This window comes from Motacilla alba, chromosome 1A (genome assembly GCF_015832195.1).
Source record: "Motacilla alba alba isolate MOTALB_02 chromosome 1A, Motacilla_alba_V1.0_pri, whole genome shotgun sequence".
NCBI lineage: Eukaryota > Metazoa > Chordata > Aves > Passeriformes > Motacillidae > Motacilla > Motacilla alba.
This window is the reverse complement of record NC_052031.1, coordinates 31,732,619-31,751,854: the sequence shown is the minus strand read 5'-3', so window position 1 is coordinate 31,751,854 and position 19,236 is coordinate 31,732,619. Positions and strand designations below refer to the sequence as shown.

Here is a 19,236-nt window from a genome sequence, read left to right as displayed (position 1 = left end):
CAGAACACACATTTTCCATCCTTCTTCTGTCACAACATCACTAGATTTTATTTTGTGGTTAGATTTTCCTGGGTTTGCTCTGAAAAACAGCTTGTAAAGAGGAACATGACTGAAGAAAAGAGCACAGCCACTGGGCAGGGTAGGGGGGTTTGTATATTCTCTTTGACAAGTGTGCAATATAGTAAATTTTTTAGTACTTTTCTCCAAGTAAAAGAGAAAAAGAAATAATTTTTAAACTGATGTAATTTTAAATTTTCTTTCAAAAAAATATCAAAAAGGCAAACTAAAAGGATCACTGCATATTGTTGACTATAAAAATGCCATTCTCTAGAACAGCTGTTTCTTAGTTGTAGAAGTATCAAAAAATGTTCAGAATAAGTCAGCTATTATTGGAAACAGCAAAGCAGAAACATATTTTGGCTCTGATAGAATATAAACAATTTTTGTTTGTGTTAAAGGCCTTTAGAACTTAAATGCTTTCTATTTTTTCTGAAAGTGAGAGCAAAACTAAATTAAAATACTCTGAATGGCCTATGAAAATCATACTCTTACTTTTGCATACATGTGATTTATTTCATCACAGGCAATATTTTACCCTCATTATTTCTTCATCTTTGTGAAATAACCAGTGCTGCTCTGTTTAGACAATAGGACGCTATTGACAATAATTACTGCAAGTATTTTTAAAAATAATGATTTTGCTGAAGGAAATGTATTTTTCTGATGTAATTTTTGTTTTTATTTTCAAATATGAATTAGCTTAATGAACATTTTTAACCTAGATATGCAATAAATGCTGTCAAGAGCACCCATTTAAAACTGTCATGCTAAAAAATGGTGTATGGAAAAAAAAAAAAAAAGGTCCCACTAATCAGACTATTTTTGCCTGCCAGAAAAGCTCTCCTAAAAGTCTATCTTTAGAACAGATCTGTAGGAGTGATTATAAACTAATTTGCTTTTCTGCTGGGTGCTAGGAATACAACAGTCTACATTAAGCAGCATTATGACCCACACTAAAAATGTAGGAAAATGCCAAATTATGCCTTATCCTAATAGAGTCATTGTAAGTGAGAGGTGTTAAACTATAAAATATCACTCAATTTTTCATAACAATGGTCATTAGGGAGTAACAGTTTCAATATTTTTAATGGAGTTTTTATGCTTTTTTTGGCATTTATTTTTTACTTTATTTTATTGAAAAATCTCCTAGAAATTATGAATAATTAAAGGGAAGATAGATGGAAAAATGAGATTTCTTTCTTATAGACAACCTGGAGAAAAATGCAGAAATGTTACTTTAGAGCTGGGATTTAAAAGCTCTAGATTTTATGTCTTTTTGTGTCCCTTTATTAATGCAATGAAGAAATAAATCAGTGATGTGTTTTAAAGTCCAGGATGTCTGAGTCCTCTAAGTTTATCTCTCTTTTTTTTTTCCTTGGAAGGAGAAAGTTCGCTCTTTAAACAGAACTTTGAAAATCAGTTTTGATTTGCTACTACCATAACTATTAAAGTTTTAAAAGCTCCTAAAATAAAAACTAGGGAGCATGTTTCTTCCTCTGACTCAAGTGTTCTGTTTTGATCTGCACGTGACTCCTCTGCTGCATCCTGGCAAATATCATAGATCTTAAAACCCAACTTTACAGAGGACAATGGATAAATCAGTGGGTATATTTTGGCTTGGTTTAGTTATATAATATATATATATATTATGATAGAGCAGACATGGTCATTACTGAGCTCTTCTAGGCCTGTTTCAGTATTGTGGCAATGTCAGATTCCAATGAAGGCAGTCTCACATATGAAATGACTAACCAGGGATCAAGTAATATCTTTCCTGATGTAGCTGTTTCCCTTAAGGAGGGATCTAATCTTGCACTCTTAAGATTTGGGTGATACCTTCTGAAGGTGCTTCTTTCTCCAGCTGCATTGATTATACAGGGATGTCCAGCTTAGATTAGGCACTGTAGACATCTAGTGTATGGTGATGTATTGGTTTTGTAGAGAACAGTTGAAACCCCACTGTCATTATTGTAATAATAATAATTTAGTAAATGATGCTATAAAGATTCAGCAAGTGAATTAAAATGTCAAGATACATTGCTGCACTAAAACATTGGATGCTTCTACCTGGAGACCCTGGTATGTCCTGGATTGTATGTGAGTTCATGTCAGTATGCTTATGTATAGTACTTGAGAAAAAATAATCAGGGACAAAATTCCAGCAAATCTTTCCAGTTTGCAGCTTTGGACACTGCTGTGCACTGCTTTTGGGACTCTGAACCATGCATGAACTGCAGAAATTTGGTTTCTGTTCTCTCAGATGACAATATATTAATGTAATAGAAGTAGGAGTGCTGCTGCTGGACTCTAGAAACAACTGCATGAGAAAGGAAAGGTGGATGAGAACATGTGGCTCCCTTGTAGAGATGAGGCAGAGGATCAGAAATAACCAGATTACATCTGTGTTATGCAGCATGTTCATTAAAGTAAGAATCCACGTGAAGAGCAAAACAAATATCAGAGTGGTTGTGTGTGAAATAAAAGATTCACAGTACCCATGTTTACTTTTTTGTTGTTCCTTAGAAATTATAGGTGCCCAGTCAACATAGAATTCCTAGACAAGTCACCACTTCCATGTAAATTAAGAATTAAGTGTTAAAGCAAGGCTGTCCCACTGGAGTTGGGAAATGCTGGCTCATTCTGCTGCATCTTCAGTTTCTGATTTCTTCATATTTTTATTTTGTTTTACAAGGATCTGCTTACTACAGCTGCACCTGAAGGATATGTGCTAGGATTATTCTGAAGATTTCCCTGACTTGTGAGCCCTGTAAAGATAAAACTCCTGCTAGATTTGTGTATGTGATCAGACAAGGTGTCTCATGAATGGCATTTTGTCAAATCCTCTGGTGTATCCCCTTGCTGTTCAGCTTTTAAGGTGGTGAATTGAAGGGGAAGGCAATTTTTTCGAGTTTTGTGACAGTGTTCCACAGGCTAAAGAAGATTACACTTGGCTCCCTTCACAGCATATCAGTGATGTGGACCTGGACAGTTATTTAACAGTCGTGTATTTTTTTCTGATGTGCATTTTAGAACTAAAGCAGTAAAAATATTTTGTGAGGCTGTTGTGAGGCTGTGTAGATATTTTTAAGGAATTGTGGGTAGTTGGTTATTTCCCCATTACAATTTCATCTAACCTTGGAAAGAGGCACAGCCCTATGGATATTTATAAACAGTCTGCTGTCATTTCTGACACATTTTTAGACCCTGGCAGACAAATACACTGCACTACAATGTATTGTATGTGGCATTCAGCTTTGCACTTGGGACTTTTAAAGACTCAAACCAGCCCACGGATAACAACTGCTACCCAATCTCTCAGTTATTTGACTAAAAACCACACTTCAGGTTGTGGGTTCTAATGAGGTTAGAGGTTCTAATGTTGACCTCTGTGAGGAAAATCCTACATTAAAGTAGCAAAAGGATAAAAGAATATGCAGTCATAAAAATGTATGAAGCCAGAAGCTGATGCTATAATTTTATGTGCAGTAGGTAATTTGTCTGTTTGTCTTCCTTGCAAGTTCCTATTGGCAAGAGTTGCATTAAAATTCAAGCATTAATTTTGATTTTTTTAAGATTTCATATCTCCCTGAGAGACAACCACTCTCCTTTTCCCCCTTTGCACTTTCACTATGGTGAGAAAAATGTGAATGCTATGGATGCTTCTTTGGACTCTCCTTTTGGCATGAGCAGTCTCTGGCACTGACATAACATCTTGGACAGGGCCTCATTCCTGGCCCCTGCAGAAGCAATGCTCTGGCTCTTGTGGGAGAATGTGTTGGGTAACATGGGGAAGGAGGAACTGTGGGAGCTGGACCTTTTTGGAAGATTGCCTTGAGCAGCAGCCCCTTCACCAGCCCTTTCAGCAGGAGCAGCACAGCACCATGGGCTTCTCTCTGCTCCACGGCTGGAGACAGAGTTGCTTGGCTGGTCTGTGAATCTCATATTCAATGCAGGAGGCTTGACTTCTCTGGGGTAATAGAAAATTAGTTTACTAATAATTTGCTTTTAGTTTGTTCCTGGTGTGCAGTCCCAAAAAAACTCGTGTCCAAGAGCTGCCCAGCAAGCTCTGCTGTGCTTTGTACTTGTGTCCCAGCAGTGGTCTAGCTCCACAAGGTGCCTGGCTCATTTTGTGGATAGGCAGGAAAAAGGATCCTGAGCTGGCCTGGTGTGGCCTCTTACATCCCTATGTGCAATGAATGAGCTTCCATAAAGATACAGGATTAAGATGCCAAACATGAAGCCAAATCTTCATCGTCTGAAAATGTCCCTGAATGATTATGATTTTTTTTGGTCCATATTGTTGTTTTGAATAGTTTTTCTTTAAGGTGTGAATTATTTCAGCTGCTTTTGTTACACGGTAGTTAAAAAACACACTTCTGGAGTTCTGGATTCTGTGATATTTTTGCAGCTTCTGACTTTGGGCAGCTATGAGGGTGGTGTGTATGTTTCCTATCAACAGCATCGTTAACCAGAGTTCCTTCAGAAACAAATGCCAGGGAGTCTGCAAGGAGCATCTTAAAAGGTATGTTTTCAGCAAGAAGGCATATCTGAAAGTATTATCTACTGGCAATCCTTGGGCAAAAATATTCTTCATTGCACTACTCTGAATGGCTCTCCTGGCAGTTTCTCCTCTTTTACTTGGCTTGTTGGAATGTGCTTTCTTTTCCTCTGTCTTGAAGAATAGCCAGCCTCTTCCCAGGCCATCCCGTTTCAGTTCATAGACTCTGTCTAGATCCTTATTGATTAATCATACCCATGGCTCAGAGACTTGCTATTTATATGGAATCAACAATGTAGAGGGAAGGTTGTAGCAGGGGAGATCACTCCAAAGGAAGGCATTTCACAGTACTAGACATGTGCCTTGTTAGCAGTTTTTTTCTAAAGGCCTGAGTTAAGTTTCCCTCTTGACTCTACACTTCAAAGAGCTTGCCTGGGGCTGTAAAGAAGCAAGCTGAAACTTAAAATTAAGATATTTCTTTCAGACAGTGAACTGTGTACTGGGACATCCTATGGAGTTTCTCTTAACACATATGGAGGAGTCTGAAGGACGGTGGTGAAGTCCTAGAAGGCAGGGGTGTAAAAAGGAAAAATGAAAAAATAAAGAAGCAGTTATATAGTTGTCAGGAAGGTGAATGGGCATACATGTGCCTATGGTTTGTGGGAGGAGTTTTCAAAGTGTATTTGATAATTTTCTTTAGCTGACTGATTAAGTAAAAATGCATTACAGAGCTGCAAAGTGGAATGCAATATATCATAAAAATACATTAGAGAATTAAAGAAACTTTAAATTAGTGCATTCTGTCCAGTCACAAAAATAGATAAGGTGATGAAAAACAAAACCAAACCAACAACAAAAAAAAAAAATTAACACACCATCTAAAACTATGTGTAAAATAAAATGAGCCAACCAGACAATGATCAAGGCAGGCAAGAAGGCAGGCAAGCAAGCTAGCAAAAATCTTTCAGAGCTTTTAAAAGGTGGAATTTCAAAAATTAAATGCTTTTTATAGATACTGTGTTAAATCTCATCACATATTTATGTGATGACTGTATACACACATATAAGTGTTAAAAGGTATTTTCAGTACCTTGTGGTATGTTTTCATGCAAATAGTGAGTGCAGAGCTTTACGTAAACACCTTCTGTATAGAAGAGGGATAGTGAGGGACTCAGTATTCTGATTATTGTCTTTGTAAAGATTTTGCACAATTGGAATCTTTACATTTCAGAATTTTCATCTTGACTTCACTGACTGGGTCCATCGGGTCATCACTGAAATCCTGGAGTGCTTCTGTTATAGCAAGTTTCATCAGATTAATAGATCTTCAATATAGATATTAAAAAAGTGATGTTCATATTTGCCTTCTGGGAAAAAAATTTGGGCTCCTTAGTTTGGAAATCATGGCTTTCTCTTTACTCTTCTTTATTTGATGGGATTTATTAGATTTTCAACATAAATTTGGGGGGCTGTTGCTTTGCAAAGCTTGAAAAATCTTAGCATGGGCTGAGTAAGGGGTGCTAAGCATAATTTTTTGAAAAGTGAAATAAAACATTAATAATTTGATAATGAAATTCTTGTTGACATGCTTAAATATGAATTGACCATCGTATAACTGAGGTCTTTTACCTACAAGAAAAGTGGGGAGGGTCTTTTTACAAGAGGATGTAGTGACAAGGGGAGGATAGCTTCAAACTGAAAGAGAATAGATTTAGATATATTCTTTACCGTGAGGGTGATGAGGCACTGGAAGGGGTTGTCCAGAGAAGCTGTGGGTGCCCCATCTCTGGAAGTGTTTAAGGCCAGTTTGGATGGATCTCTGAGCAGCCTGGTCTAGTAGAAGTTGTCTCTGTCCACAGCAGAGAGGTTGGAACTAAATGATCTTTAAGGTCCCTTTCAACCCAGGCCATTTTAAGATTCTGTGAAAGTAGCTTCTGGACCTTAATATATGAAGGTCTTAATTGCAGAAGAAAGATCACACATAAGCAGTTGGATGTGTGTTGTAATGGAACTATAATGCAGGGACACAGCTGCACCTTTCTTTGGGGAAATCACGGTTCATCTTCCCTGGGCTTTGGCTGCTGTCTCCACAGAGGCACCTCTAAGTGCTTGAGATACTTTTAATAAGCATGAGAAAGCTGCAAGCAGGCAGTTCAAAAGCTGAATATACCTCTGAATATACCTCTCCACCTTGTTGCACAAATCCTATTCCATAGAAACTTCCACACACAATATTTCTCTTAAGGCACTACTTAGGGCAAAGGTGTTGTGCCAGAGGGTCATGCAAATACGGGGAGGTAGAAACACCTTTTTTTTTTTTTTTTTTTTTTTCTTCTGATGTGTCCCTGGGAACATGTTAATTTTTCATCTATATGATATGACCATTTGGGTCAGCTAGAAAGAAAAGAAATTCAATAATGAGAGTCATCTAGGGGAACAGGAAATGTTTTCCCCATAACTGTGTAAATGACAGGCTTCTGACTCTCTGAGACTGAGGAGAAAATGTGTTTTTTTTTTTTATTCTGCCAAAGGCTGAAGGCTGCACTGAGACATGTGCTACTGCTTCTTGCTGAGTCGAGGTATTTGGCAGAAGGCCCAAAGAGAGAGTATGAGAGAATAAAAAGTCTTTATGCCAAATGTTCTTTTGAGTGCCTGAGAGCTGGATTAGTCTTTTTTCTCTGTGAAATCATATAATTAGTAATCTCAAGCATCAGCCTGGTAATTTGCAAAATGTCTGCACAATTTAATATATCGTTTGCTTAACATGTTTGATAACAACCTCAGAGATACTGGGGCTTTTGACTTGTAGTATTTATAAACTGCACCTCACCCTGAGTGTTTTGCTACTGGTTCTACAAAACTTTCTCACGGATTGTGTCATCTCACAGCTGCTAGAGAGGAAATGTGGGAAGCATCTCATCTGCAAAAAGCAAAGTGGCTCCATTTCTGTCCCATAAGGAAACATGCAGCCTTTGCTGCTGTCATCATCTTCTCATCCACTGCCTGGCAAATGGGGTGGCTGTGGTGGAGCAGCTCCTCTCTGGGGATCTGCAGTGGCAGGCTGCACTCAGGGAGCCCATCTTGAGGGGAAGACTGGAGTAATGTGCAGAAGCTTCTTCTGCTCCTCTTCTAGTGGGTGGACATGTCCAGAGCTAGAAACCCCCAAAATGATTGCTGCTTGTGATCTTGTCTCTGAATGCTTTGCAGTTTTGTGAACCTAGAGATTACCCAATTTCAAAATTAAAAAGTTGGACCTAGGGAGGGCAACACTCTAGGCTGAGGGGGGGTCATATGGAGAAGAGGAAATTATCCTTCAGGCTACCTGAAAATCGGTTCTGTTTTGAATTCCTATTTCTTTGGCTAAAAGTTTGGTAGGAAGTAATAATTTGTGGCCATTGCCATAAAAAGGCACTGACTTTTCTGAGAGAGAAGAGGTAAGATTATTTAAGACTGGCTCACTCCTGCCAGAGGACTGATTGAATACAATTAGCCTCAGAAAGGCTGGGAGATGGGTGTGGGCTCTCCAGGTCCAAGAGATCCTACATGAGGTGCTCCATCTGTAGTTTTTGTTTGTGAGAACAGCTGGGACTATGCCAGCTTGCTACTTTATTCCAGTAAGTCTTTTCCTCTCGTAGTGGAGATATCTCAGCAGTCCATTTCAGTGCATAGATTTTGCTGTGGGAATATCTGAGGCTAAATCTCACAGATTCATTAGTGAGCTCTTCTCAGGGGAATGCTTATATTGTAGTTTTTCCTTGATGTTTTTCCAAAAGGAAAAATGTCTTCCCATACAGATGGCTGTAAATGACGGCTGGCAGACAAACTGATGGATGAGATTTTTCTTTGGCACCATGCAGAAGATTATGCTTGGCAATGTGACCGTGGCAAACCATTCATTAGTTCAGGCTTTAAAGGCTACTGGAGCTGCTGTGCGCATAGCCTTGTCATATGAACTCTGCTCATCATCCTTCACCCAAGTGGACTAATTGGGTTAATTGAGGGGTAGAGGAGCTGGGCCAGCATCTGCAGAATAAGCACTTATCAAGAATGACTCTTGTTGTTTTAAAATGATTCTCTCAGGAGAGAAAAAATCATGTTGAATCCAAGAAGCCTGCGAGGAGCTGCAGTTAGCAGTATTTTCTGTGTGTGTTGCCTACAAGTGGCACTGCAAAATATTCCAAGCAATCAGCTATGGTTTTTTAGCAATTCACCTGAGAACCTATCCCAAGACTCAAGAGATATCAGAGGAAAAGAAAAATGAAAAACAATGCTGTACTTTTAACCTAAAATTGATTTTCCACTGGTGTAAGTAGAGCATACTCTGTCTGGAATTTTCAGTGCCCAAAGTGAACAAGTGATTTTAATAACTGTAGCTGAGGTACAAAGCATGGAAATGTGAATACAGTAAATAGGACCTGTCAATAACGTGTGTTTGGAGGGTTTTCAGAAATAATTTTATGGGAATATATGGGAATATTTATGGGAATCTATAATGGAATTATATAATACATGATATATTTATGGGAATATATAATATATACACCGATGAGGGCTGCCTCTCAGTTGCTCTTCTCAAGCTGAACAGGCTCAGCTCCTCCAGCTTTTCCTTGTAAGAGAGATGCTCCAGTCCCTTAATCCCTCCAGCTGTATGACCCACTCCAGGAGCTCTTGCACTGAGGAGCCCAGAAATGGACATAGCACCCTAGATGTGCCTCACTAGGGTGGAGTAGAGAGGCCTGGCAATGCACCCCAGGATACCATTGGCCTTCCTGGCCACAAGGAAACACAGCTGGCTCCTGACAGCTTGTATATACACAATGTATATAAGTATCTGGAGGGAGGTTGTCAAAAGGACAGAGCCCCACTGCGGTCCCTTCCAACCTTACCCATTCCATGATTCTGTGATAGTGTAGAATAGGATAGCACAAAATTAGCATTTTTGTCCTGCTGTTACTATAGCACAACCCCACATGTCATCTGAAAATAAAGCAACATGAGTGCCTTTCCTGAGATGTGCCACAACTGTGTCATGCCTCATTGTCACCACTGAGGACACAGGAATTACTGCTGTGTCTGTAATTGATTTTTCTGTTCACTGGCCAAACAAGGAAAAAAAAAAAACAGCAAAGAAAAAGAAGAACACCAAGTAAGTTTTTAAAAAATAAAAAAGCTTTGTTTTTGATAATTTTCCCAATTTAAAAAATATCATAAGATTTTCAAATCCATTAAAAATGTGCAAAATAAAATTAAAAAAAAACCCTTGTGGATACATTTCTCGTTGATTTTGTTTTATTTAGTAATCTTAATTCACCATAATTTTCACCAGACTTTATATCATCATTTGTTCAATCATTGCAAGAGGTGCTGCATATTCAATCATCAGAATAAATATCTTAGTTGCAAATCCAGATGCCACCTGTATTGGTAAAAAAAAAAAAATTACTCTTTAATTGACATTCTGATCCAAAAACCACCTATCAAACCAAAAACATTGAGTTCAAAGGGTTTTGAACTTGATCTTTAAAAGTAATGTTCACTAAGGTTGCTGTTGATGTACATCTACCTGTGCTGCTTTGGAGTTATGTGTCTTTTCCCAATGTCTGTGCTGCCAGGTCTCTCTTCAGCCCATGAAGCTGAAATGGAGTTGTGCTTTGTTTTGTGTTCAGAAAAGCAAGCTGAAGCTTGTGTTCCCAAAATCTTGGCTGCCTTTTTTCCAAACTGCACTAATGGCTGGTCAAATCAAAGATTTCATCCCTAACAAAGTGTCACATTGCTTGTGTCCTCACAGAACTCCAGTAATATCAGAACCATTGCTAGTAGAGTAGAAATAAACTACATTCAAGTTTTTCCCTAACAGCTGTTGCACGGATATTATAGAAAATATTGCAGAATGTTAAAATTAATTGAATGAAGAAATTAGATAGTGTATTTGCTTTCATATATCTTATTCTGACATTTAAAGAGCAAGTTAGATGGAAATCCTGACTTGGCAGTGGTTATATAAGATTTTGATTGCTTAGAAATGGCAGCTACCAATACTTATTAAAATATTGTAAAAAAGCAACAATATTGTGTGAGAGTGTTTTGTGTGTGTGAAGGAGATTTTGGAAGTTTGTTTGTATCCTTCCTCTCTACAGTGACACATTGAGACTGATATGACATACTGAAATTGCTGAAGTGTAGCAGAAAAATAACCTACATTTGTTTTCCTTGTCAATCAGTATAAACAAAGCAAATAAACTACCTGAACAAGAAAATCTTCTTTCTTTTCTCTGTTCATTTAAGGGTAGGGCAGTGATCTAGAGCCCGTTCTGGAAAAATGGTATATTATAACCACTAATTTTATTTATTTTACCGATAACATCCAATCACACATTTATTTGAATATTGTGGTATAAAATAATGACTAATCACTTAGGAAAATGGATGAAGTAAGTTGACAATATCCTGAAATACTGTCTATTTTTCCTTACAGATGAAAATTTAAAAGAGTCATTCCATTATAATCATTAATGTGGATATGCTATACATGAATAAAAAGTATATGTACCTCCTTTGAAAGACTGGGTTACTGTAGTTCTTCATATGGGAAATCTTCCTGATCATATCCAAGATGATAAAAAGTCTAAAGCATATAAAATATTAGATGCAATGTGGATTGAGACTCATGGCTAAGTGGAATTTCCATTTTTCTATTTATTGTTGGTATTTCTTTTCTTACAAATAGCATAGACTCAAACAAACAAAGCTTTGCAGATTTTAGTCTCTGTGACTTCAGAAAAATTACCTGAAATAGAATAAAATAAGATAAATTTATTTCATGTAAGATTCCAGAGCTGCAGTTCTTGCAAGCTGATACAGGAACTGGTTTCTGCAGGAGTTAATCAGATATCTGTGGTTGCCATCTCCTTCCTCTTCCCTTAGGCTGAAAATGCTTCTCACTGGTCTCTGCGCCCAGTTGTGGGAGTTGAACTGGTAGAGAACTAACCCTAAAAGAAGGGAAATTTTTCTTCCAGTCCAAATCCCTGGCTCACCGTCTTCATTATCAAATGACAGTGTTCGTGAAGCAGGGGATGAAAGAATGCTGGACAAGAGGCAAGGGATATTTTGCTTCCAGTAGCTCTTTGTCATTAGATGGATTTAACTGTATCACCCAGCTGTGCCAGTGTCTTGTCAGATAGCGTATAATAGAGCCTTTTTTATTTTTTCACCTGCTATTTATATGTGCCTACTGCAATGATGGGGATCCTGAAGATAGAAACATAATAAAACTGTAACTTTATTTTTTTGGTTCTTGGCAACATGATTTATTCTTCTTTGTTAATGGCCAGTGTATGTGTTGATGCATGACCTGTGCAACTTTCATGGAAGAAAAGATCCAAATGACTGAGCAGTTGGGTGACAGAAATGAACATCAATGTTTCAGTGTAGAGGCTGGGAAAGGTGATCATGATGAACGATGCTATTCGGAAGATTTTCTTGATTTAATGCAAAGTTTGCATTCCTACGCTAAATACCTTATATTCATATCTTTGATTTGAATTACAAAATAACAATCTTGAGTAATAACTTCCATTCTTCTCTGGAGTAATCTTCCCACAGAAGTAGAGGAGTAAGGGTCACAACTTAAGGCCACATGCACTTTGCCAATGTAACTGAAATTTTTTTCACCTGAAGGAAAGAAGTATAAAGCTACCATGAAGGAACAAGAAAAGTTTTATCTAAAATGAAGATTAGTAATTGTATAGTTTTATTTTTTTCAGGAACGTGATACTGATCACTGAAGTTTCCAGTTCTGATTTATAAGATAGGTATTGATGATTTCGCTACATGAAAAAAATTTGTAAAAGTGGCAGGTTAATTACAGCATATGCCATTAATAGGTGAGATAGGGTTATTCCTGTTTTCCAAGCTCCACTCTCATGATACAGTGTTAGATCTTCTGGAACATAATTTATATGTATATTATGTTATGTACAATCATCAGGAAAAATTTGCAACCTGTACACATAGAAATCTCTGAGTCTCTTTCTTCAGTCCTTCTCCACACTGCAGGAAGGACTGCTTACATTAGCAGCAAATGAAATACTGTTTGCAGTGGTTTTGAATAACTAATTTCTGTGGGATTACAGAAATGACATTCGGTTCTTCAAACAATTTCTGCAAAGTAAGCAGCCTACTTTGAAATCTGTGCTAGGATGAAAAGAAACAAACCAAACTGTGAATCTCCCAAAGTATTATCCTCCTCTTGTGGAATGATCCAGTGGCTTAATGAGGTTAATTTGTTTTAGGTTGTGGGGAATTCTTTATATACTGTATAGAAGCTTTAATTTCACACAAATGTGACAGATCCTGTACTTGCTGCACTGGAACTTAATTATTTGATAGCATAAGGACCTGAAATCCCTACTTTTCCTCTCAAGGAATTTTCTAGATGGCAAATGGAAAATAGAGGATGGTTAGCCTAGATTTCTCAATGTTCGAAATATCTTTGTATATTTTTCTAAGGTGTTTTTGCTTTATACCCAGAAAATTTCAAAGCATCTTTAGTAAAGATTCCCCAAATCCTATGGATAGTATGTGGTTATTTTTTGTTCTCTTCCATTTTTAATATGTATTTTAACCCTTTGAAATGCTTTTCTGTGTTGTACATGAATATGATTGTTTCATTTCATTGCACTCTTTTTTACGTAATTCTTACAATGCCTGATTTTCTCCTCCTATTTACTACAAAGGAGGCATTCAAAATTTTTGTCTCAGTGTGAAAGTTTCCCCCCACAGAATTTTACAATAGTTCTTTTAACTGGCTTCCATTCCTGATGGCTACTTTTGTACATTGTACTTTTTTTTCCCTTAGTGGTTGTATTATGGCATTTGTGTAGACACAGTAAAGCAATATAAAGTTATATGATAAGAGAGTTCAGACACAAAATTTCAGGATCAGGATATAAAGAGTACAAATTAAAACTAATATAGTGGAAAAGTAAGTGGTTTGAAGTTCTTATTCTACCACTAAATTTACTTTCTTTTGTAGATTCAGTGTGTAGGGTTTTTATGTACCTTTCATAAAATGAAATTTAGTGAATTTGTGTTAGGTTAAGTGGATATAAGGTATGTAATTCCTATCAAAATTAAAGTTAATGTGAACCTGCAAGAGCAGGAAGTGTTTGTTTTACTATGTATTATACATACCCAATATAACCTAGGATAATTTTTTTTTCCTATTCACAAATAAAGAACTTTACAAGTGTTTCATTAAGAAAAAAAATGAATGTATTTATTTAAATTGCTTCATTGGCATGTATACCAGCGGAATTGTTTGGAAAAGAATTAAAAGTAATTTTTGGGGCAGCTTGTGCTAGTAGCTGTAAAAATATTTGCTCAATGTCATTAAAGGTATAAAATAATAGCAATTGCAAATTTCAAGCAGATAGTATGAATTACTTTCCTCATCCTCTATTGAATTAAAAATTACAGTTATAAAGTGACGAAAATCAGTATTTGTGCATAAAGAGATTTTTTTTCCTCCTAGATTTTTTGATTTAAATGTAACATTTCAGCATATCAAAATATTATGGATCATGGGTTAATTGCTTGCATTGTGTTATATAATTTCAGCTGTAGCACAGCATGATGTGGTCCAGTATAATCAAACCTGACATGGTACAATACATTGAGTGATAAAGACCACAGACTGTTCACTGGAATTTGTTATACTGAAAAATACATAATTCCCCAATGAAATGTTTAGCAGTTTATGTTTTGTTGATGAAGACCCAGAGTGTAATTGCTATCTGTGGGTTTTGCCTCTAGGAAATTCATGGGGTCCATAGCCTACATCAAGTTTTGTTCCTTCCTCAGGTCTTTTAGGAGCTGATACTGTGAAAGAACAATGGAGTGAATCCAGACATCAGTGTTGTGCTCCTGTACCTAGGGCTTTTTCCTTGTAGAAGCTCTTGTTTATTGTTTGACATTAGTGATATTAAAGATAGCTGAAGTATTCAGTACACAACTTTTGCATAAAGCACACAAAAAATTAAATAGCAGGATAACTAAGGGGCACATATTGCTTCACATAATTAGCATTCCTGCCCATACAAGGTTGTAGGTCAATATCAGCTAAAGTTCAGATTTTTTTCTCTCTTTCTTCTGATGGTAATGAGCTACCCCCAGGAATATCTGGTCTTGTATAAGCAACTGCTAAAAGTTCAGTTAAAACATTTTTTTAAACTCCAGATCCTTTGGTAACTGGCTGCTGAACCAGAAAGGGTATTTTGGTAGCTCTCCTCTTACCAAATTGGTCCTCTCATTGGACTCTAGCAGTGTGATTCTGGTAATCAGTTGGAGCAGCATGAATGGAAGTGATAGGTATAGATATGGAATAATGAGGATTGTCCTGTTGCCTCCCTTGTTTGAAAGATTTGGGTCCCCATGTTCCCAAACTAACTTAGCAGTTCCAGGCAGAAAAATTTAAAGTGTGATTCCTTAGTAGATTTTATTTCTGGATTTCGTTTGAGTGTTTTCCCTGTATCCTGCCAGTTGTTCTCTGTCTGCCTGTTGGAAGGTTTTGGAATACCTTGTCAAAGTCTCTTCTGGGCATAAAGTCTGGAGACATGGATTGTGAAAACATACGCATGTATGGGTATTTTAGCATTGATATACTTTCATTTCAAATTTTCTACCACAGGGAAAAAGAAAAAAAATATTGGTAGAGGTACACAGCTGTTTATGGGAGTCCAGAAATTAATGTAGTTTCTAGGTTAGTTTTATGTTTCTGCTTCCCACTTCATTGATACAGGCCCATATGCAGCCTTGCCCAAGTGTTCTTCTTTAGTCAGTGTTTTCTGCCTGAGATAGTTATGCTACGTTTGGAAAAGAGATCAACTCTCCATTCTAGTGTTAATATCATTGCAACTCTCATTTCATGTGTGGCAGATTGCCTTACAGAGCCAAGTTTAATGCATTTCTAATTAAAAAAAAATCCAAACGAAACAGTATGATGTTACTTCTCAAAGATATCAAATTGTTCATCTTATTTTCACAGCTCACCATGTTAAAACTGGGACCTGTGAAGTGGTGGCGCTTCACAGATGCTGCAATAAGAATAAGATAGAAGAAAGATCACAGACAGTGAAGTGTTCCTGCTTCCCTGGGCAGGTAGCAGGTACCACCCGGGCAGCTCCTTCTTGTGTTGATGGTGCGACTCCTTCTATTGCTTCCTTTCTTTGTGTTCCTGGGAGGTTTTGCTGGCTTAAGGTTATTAATGAGACCCACTCCATTAAAGTTAACTATTTAAAATAACAGTAGGAAAGCTTCTGCATTTTGAAGGGGGTGTCCAAGGTGAATGGGAGAAACATGGAAAAATTAATTATTTGCTATTGCTCTGTGGAAATGCTAAACAAAATTATTAGATGCCAGCGAAAGAGGCCTCTTGGGAGGCTAAATTTGATCTAACTAAAAAGAGGACTCTTGGACTTGTATGAAATTCACTTAATTAAAAGTATTTATGCAAAACCTACATAAGCATATAATTTTCATGTGCTACAGTCTTACATCTTATTTATATATTTATCTCACTGGAAAGAAACAACCAAACAAACAGAACACAGTTCTGTCTGGTTTTTAATCTTTTTAGACCTACACTATTATTCCTATTCATGGTGCAATATTAGTGTCTTACTTAGCAATTCTGGTATAGGCTCATATGTTTTATTTGGGAAAATACTGGCTGATTTTTCACACCTCTTTCTCTGAAAGAGTGGCAGGATTCACCCTTTACATGATCTTTTTAATGTTGATGTGTTGTTGGCTGTCAGAGAAGCTGTAAATATGTCATCATTGGGGAATAAATTTAATTAAGCTATGCTAGGCTATATTATAGACCGAGCAAAAGAAGAAATTCTACTTAAAACTTTGAAATCTGGCTGAGCAAGATAAAAATGAAGTTGGGAAGAAGTGTTGTGAAGAGATTGACTTTGAACCACATAGCACCTTTTGCAAATTGGAAACCTAATTTCTTCTGAAGGTTCTGAGGTGGCTGAAAATCACAGACTAGCTGTCAGTCAACATGTTTCCTATATTTTCCTGGAAAATAAAAGAAATGTTGCAGCGTAATGACATCTTAAAGTGTCCCATTTCAACAAAATACAAATGCATTTGTTTTCTTTTGTAGCTTCGATAGTGGAGCAGAAATGGTGGTGCCACATGCAACCATGTCTTGAAGGGGAGGAATGTAAAGTTCTTCCAGATCGTAAGGGATGGAGCTGTTCCTCTGGGAATAAAGTGAAAACAACTAGGGTAGGTATGATACCAACCTGACATGTTACCAACAAGTAAAAAAAAAGAAAGGTGCACAGGAAACTGGGTGCACAAAGAAGATCTAAGTTGAGAAGACTAAAGAAGCATGGGAAGAGAGTTATACTGGGATTGGACTTCCTGGTCCCTCACACTTTTCTCAGCATACTTTTCAATTGTTTGAACGTAGTAAGCTGTGTGCCAGACCTTCTCAGGTAAGCACTGGGGATAGTAGAGTTGATCCCTTCAAGTAACAGTAATGATCAAATGGATTATAATCTAATATGTATTTCTCTCTGAAATCAGTTGCACTATTTCTGTACACTTTGCTAACCTCTTCATTCAAAGGATAGCAAACCAGCATTTTTTTCCGTTGCATGCAATTACCACATTTCTACATAGAAACCACTGAGCATGGTAAGCATTTGATGTGTCATTACAGGATGATCTGGTTCTTTCCATCGTGTATAACTGTGATTTATTAAAAAAAATTTGACAGAGTTTCAGGGAGTTCCTTTCCTCCACTTGACACTTTTCATATTATTGGTTAACATTTATATTAACAGAGATATATTTAAAGGTCATCATATACAATGCCTGACAAAAAAGTAAACATGCTGTCGACTTTGCATTTTAGTGGCTAACAGAAACAGAAGAAAAGCAAATTCTTCAGATAAGCATTAAACCCACAAACTTCCTAAAATTATGACATTATGTCTTGTCAGAGTCAACACAATTCTTCATCAACATACAAAAAATGAAAATGTACTCTGAAAACACATGTGCATGTGTTTAAGTATAAACACCTTCCCCTCTGCACCCCAGGACATGTACTCATGACTGATTTTTCTTTTGTGTATTTAATAGTTTGTAGTGTCAGGCCATAATATGCTAGACTGGTGTTTACTCTAACAGGTGTTTGAGCATCCATGTAATTTTACTGAAATATTCCTTTCATAGACACTAAATTTCTGGTACACATTGGTTGTCGTGAAACACAGCATGCACTGACTGAATTATATTTCTGCTGTTCCGCAGAGAGCTCTGTATGTCTCAGTTTCTTTATTCATAAGTCTCCAAAACATTTTGACATTCTTTGAAGGAAGGATGCTTCCTAAATGTTTGCTTTAAAGTTCCCTTCCTGAATCCACTTTTAGATGGTTTCTTCTGAAGACAATCTTGCTGGAATGCCCACACGTAGCTTTATACATGCCAATGCAAATCTGATTACATGCATGTAAAATGTATGTGCATATAGAATATAATCAAAAGAAACCAGATAAATGTTTAATAATAATAGAAGTAGAAATAGAAATAGAAATAGAAATAGAAATAGAAATAGAAATAGAAATAGAAATAGAATTGTGTGTGTTTTGAAATTTTTCCTGGTTACTATTAGATGACACTATTAGTGTTACATAATACTTGCCGTTTCATATGTATTGAGAGAGTTTAACAAACTGCAAGTGAAAATATGGACCTGGATTATATTTCTGCTGGTTAAAAAGATGTCACAAAAAGGGGAAAATCAATTATGATTGCTTTGATGAGATTTCTTCTTCAAAGTTTGTCAGAATATAGGTTTCTCTGCATTGGTTGAGGTGATGAAGTTTTTTTTCCGCTGTTAGGGATCGATGAAGTTTTTTTTTCCGCTGTTAGGGATCTATAGAAGCCCAAGGCTCCTGTCCCCAGGAGCTTATGCCTTTGTTGTTAGACTTTTAGGTTTGTCTCTTTGCAGCAGCTGGAGTTTTCTTGTTCTCCATGGTGGGGGAAATCCTCAGGACTCATTTCATACCTCTTCCATAATGATGCTTTGAAAAGCCAGTCCATTACTATATTTGCTGTCATAAATACTGATTCAGTACAATGGCTACCATAACCTGCTCACAGACCTAGCACCACTGAAAGGGAAATACTACTCACCTTAAATCCCCACTATTTGTTCTGCCTTCCAGCTTGTCCAGATGCTGTATGTTTTCCTCCTTTCATTTCCCACAGAGATGCAAGGCTATTCTGAGGCAATAGCAAACTTCAATTCAAATTCTGACTGCAAGTTGACCTAAGTCATTGAAACCAGGTCAGTGGCAGGTGAATGAAGGTCTCTCTTTCAGGATCAATGACCTGTGATTTTAAGAGACATCATGGCCAGTAAAATACATATGGCTATTGGAAATATGTGTGGTTCTTTGTGTTAACAGAGTAGCTTATTATCAAAGGGCATTGCTTTTCCCTATATGTAGTCACTACCATATTTTTGTAGCTCCTCTTTCTGCTCCCCAAGGTCTATATAAATAGAAGGAAAAAATTCTAAATTGCTCTTTTTTCCCAAAATTCACCCCCTTTTTTTGGAGAAAAGTAAAAAATAACTGTACAGAGAGCCAGTA

The 19,236-nt window shown here is 37.0% G+C and overlaps 1 protein-coding gene across 2 annotated transcripts in view; it reads left to right on the top strand.

The window, feature by feature from the left end:
* The window catches only part of TAFA2 (TAFA chemokine like family member 2), a 182,351-nt gene that overhangs the window by 143,297 nt on the left and 19,818 nt on the right, over positions 1-19,236 (top strand). For both annotated transcript variants that reach the window (XR_005258891.1, XM_038153302.1), the window contains exons 3-4: positions 15,603-15,755; positions 16,731-16,855. Coding sequence is in view for 1 of the 2 variants with exons in the window: in XM_038153302.1 (XP_038009230.1) it covers positions 15,603-15,755; positions 16,731-16,855 (278 nt within the window). In the remaining variant the exon portion in view is untranslated. The remainder of the gene's footprint in view (positions 1-15,602; positions 15,756-16,730; positions 16,856-19,236) is intronic.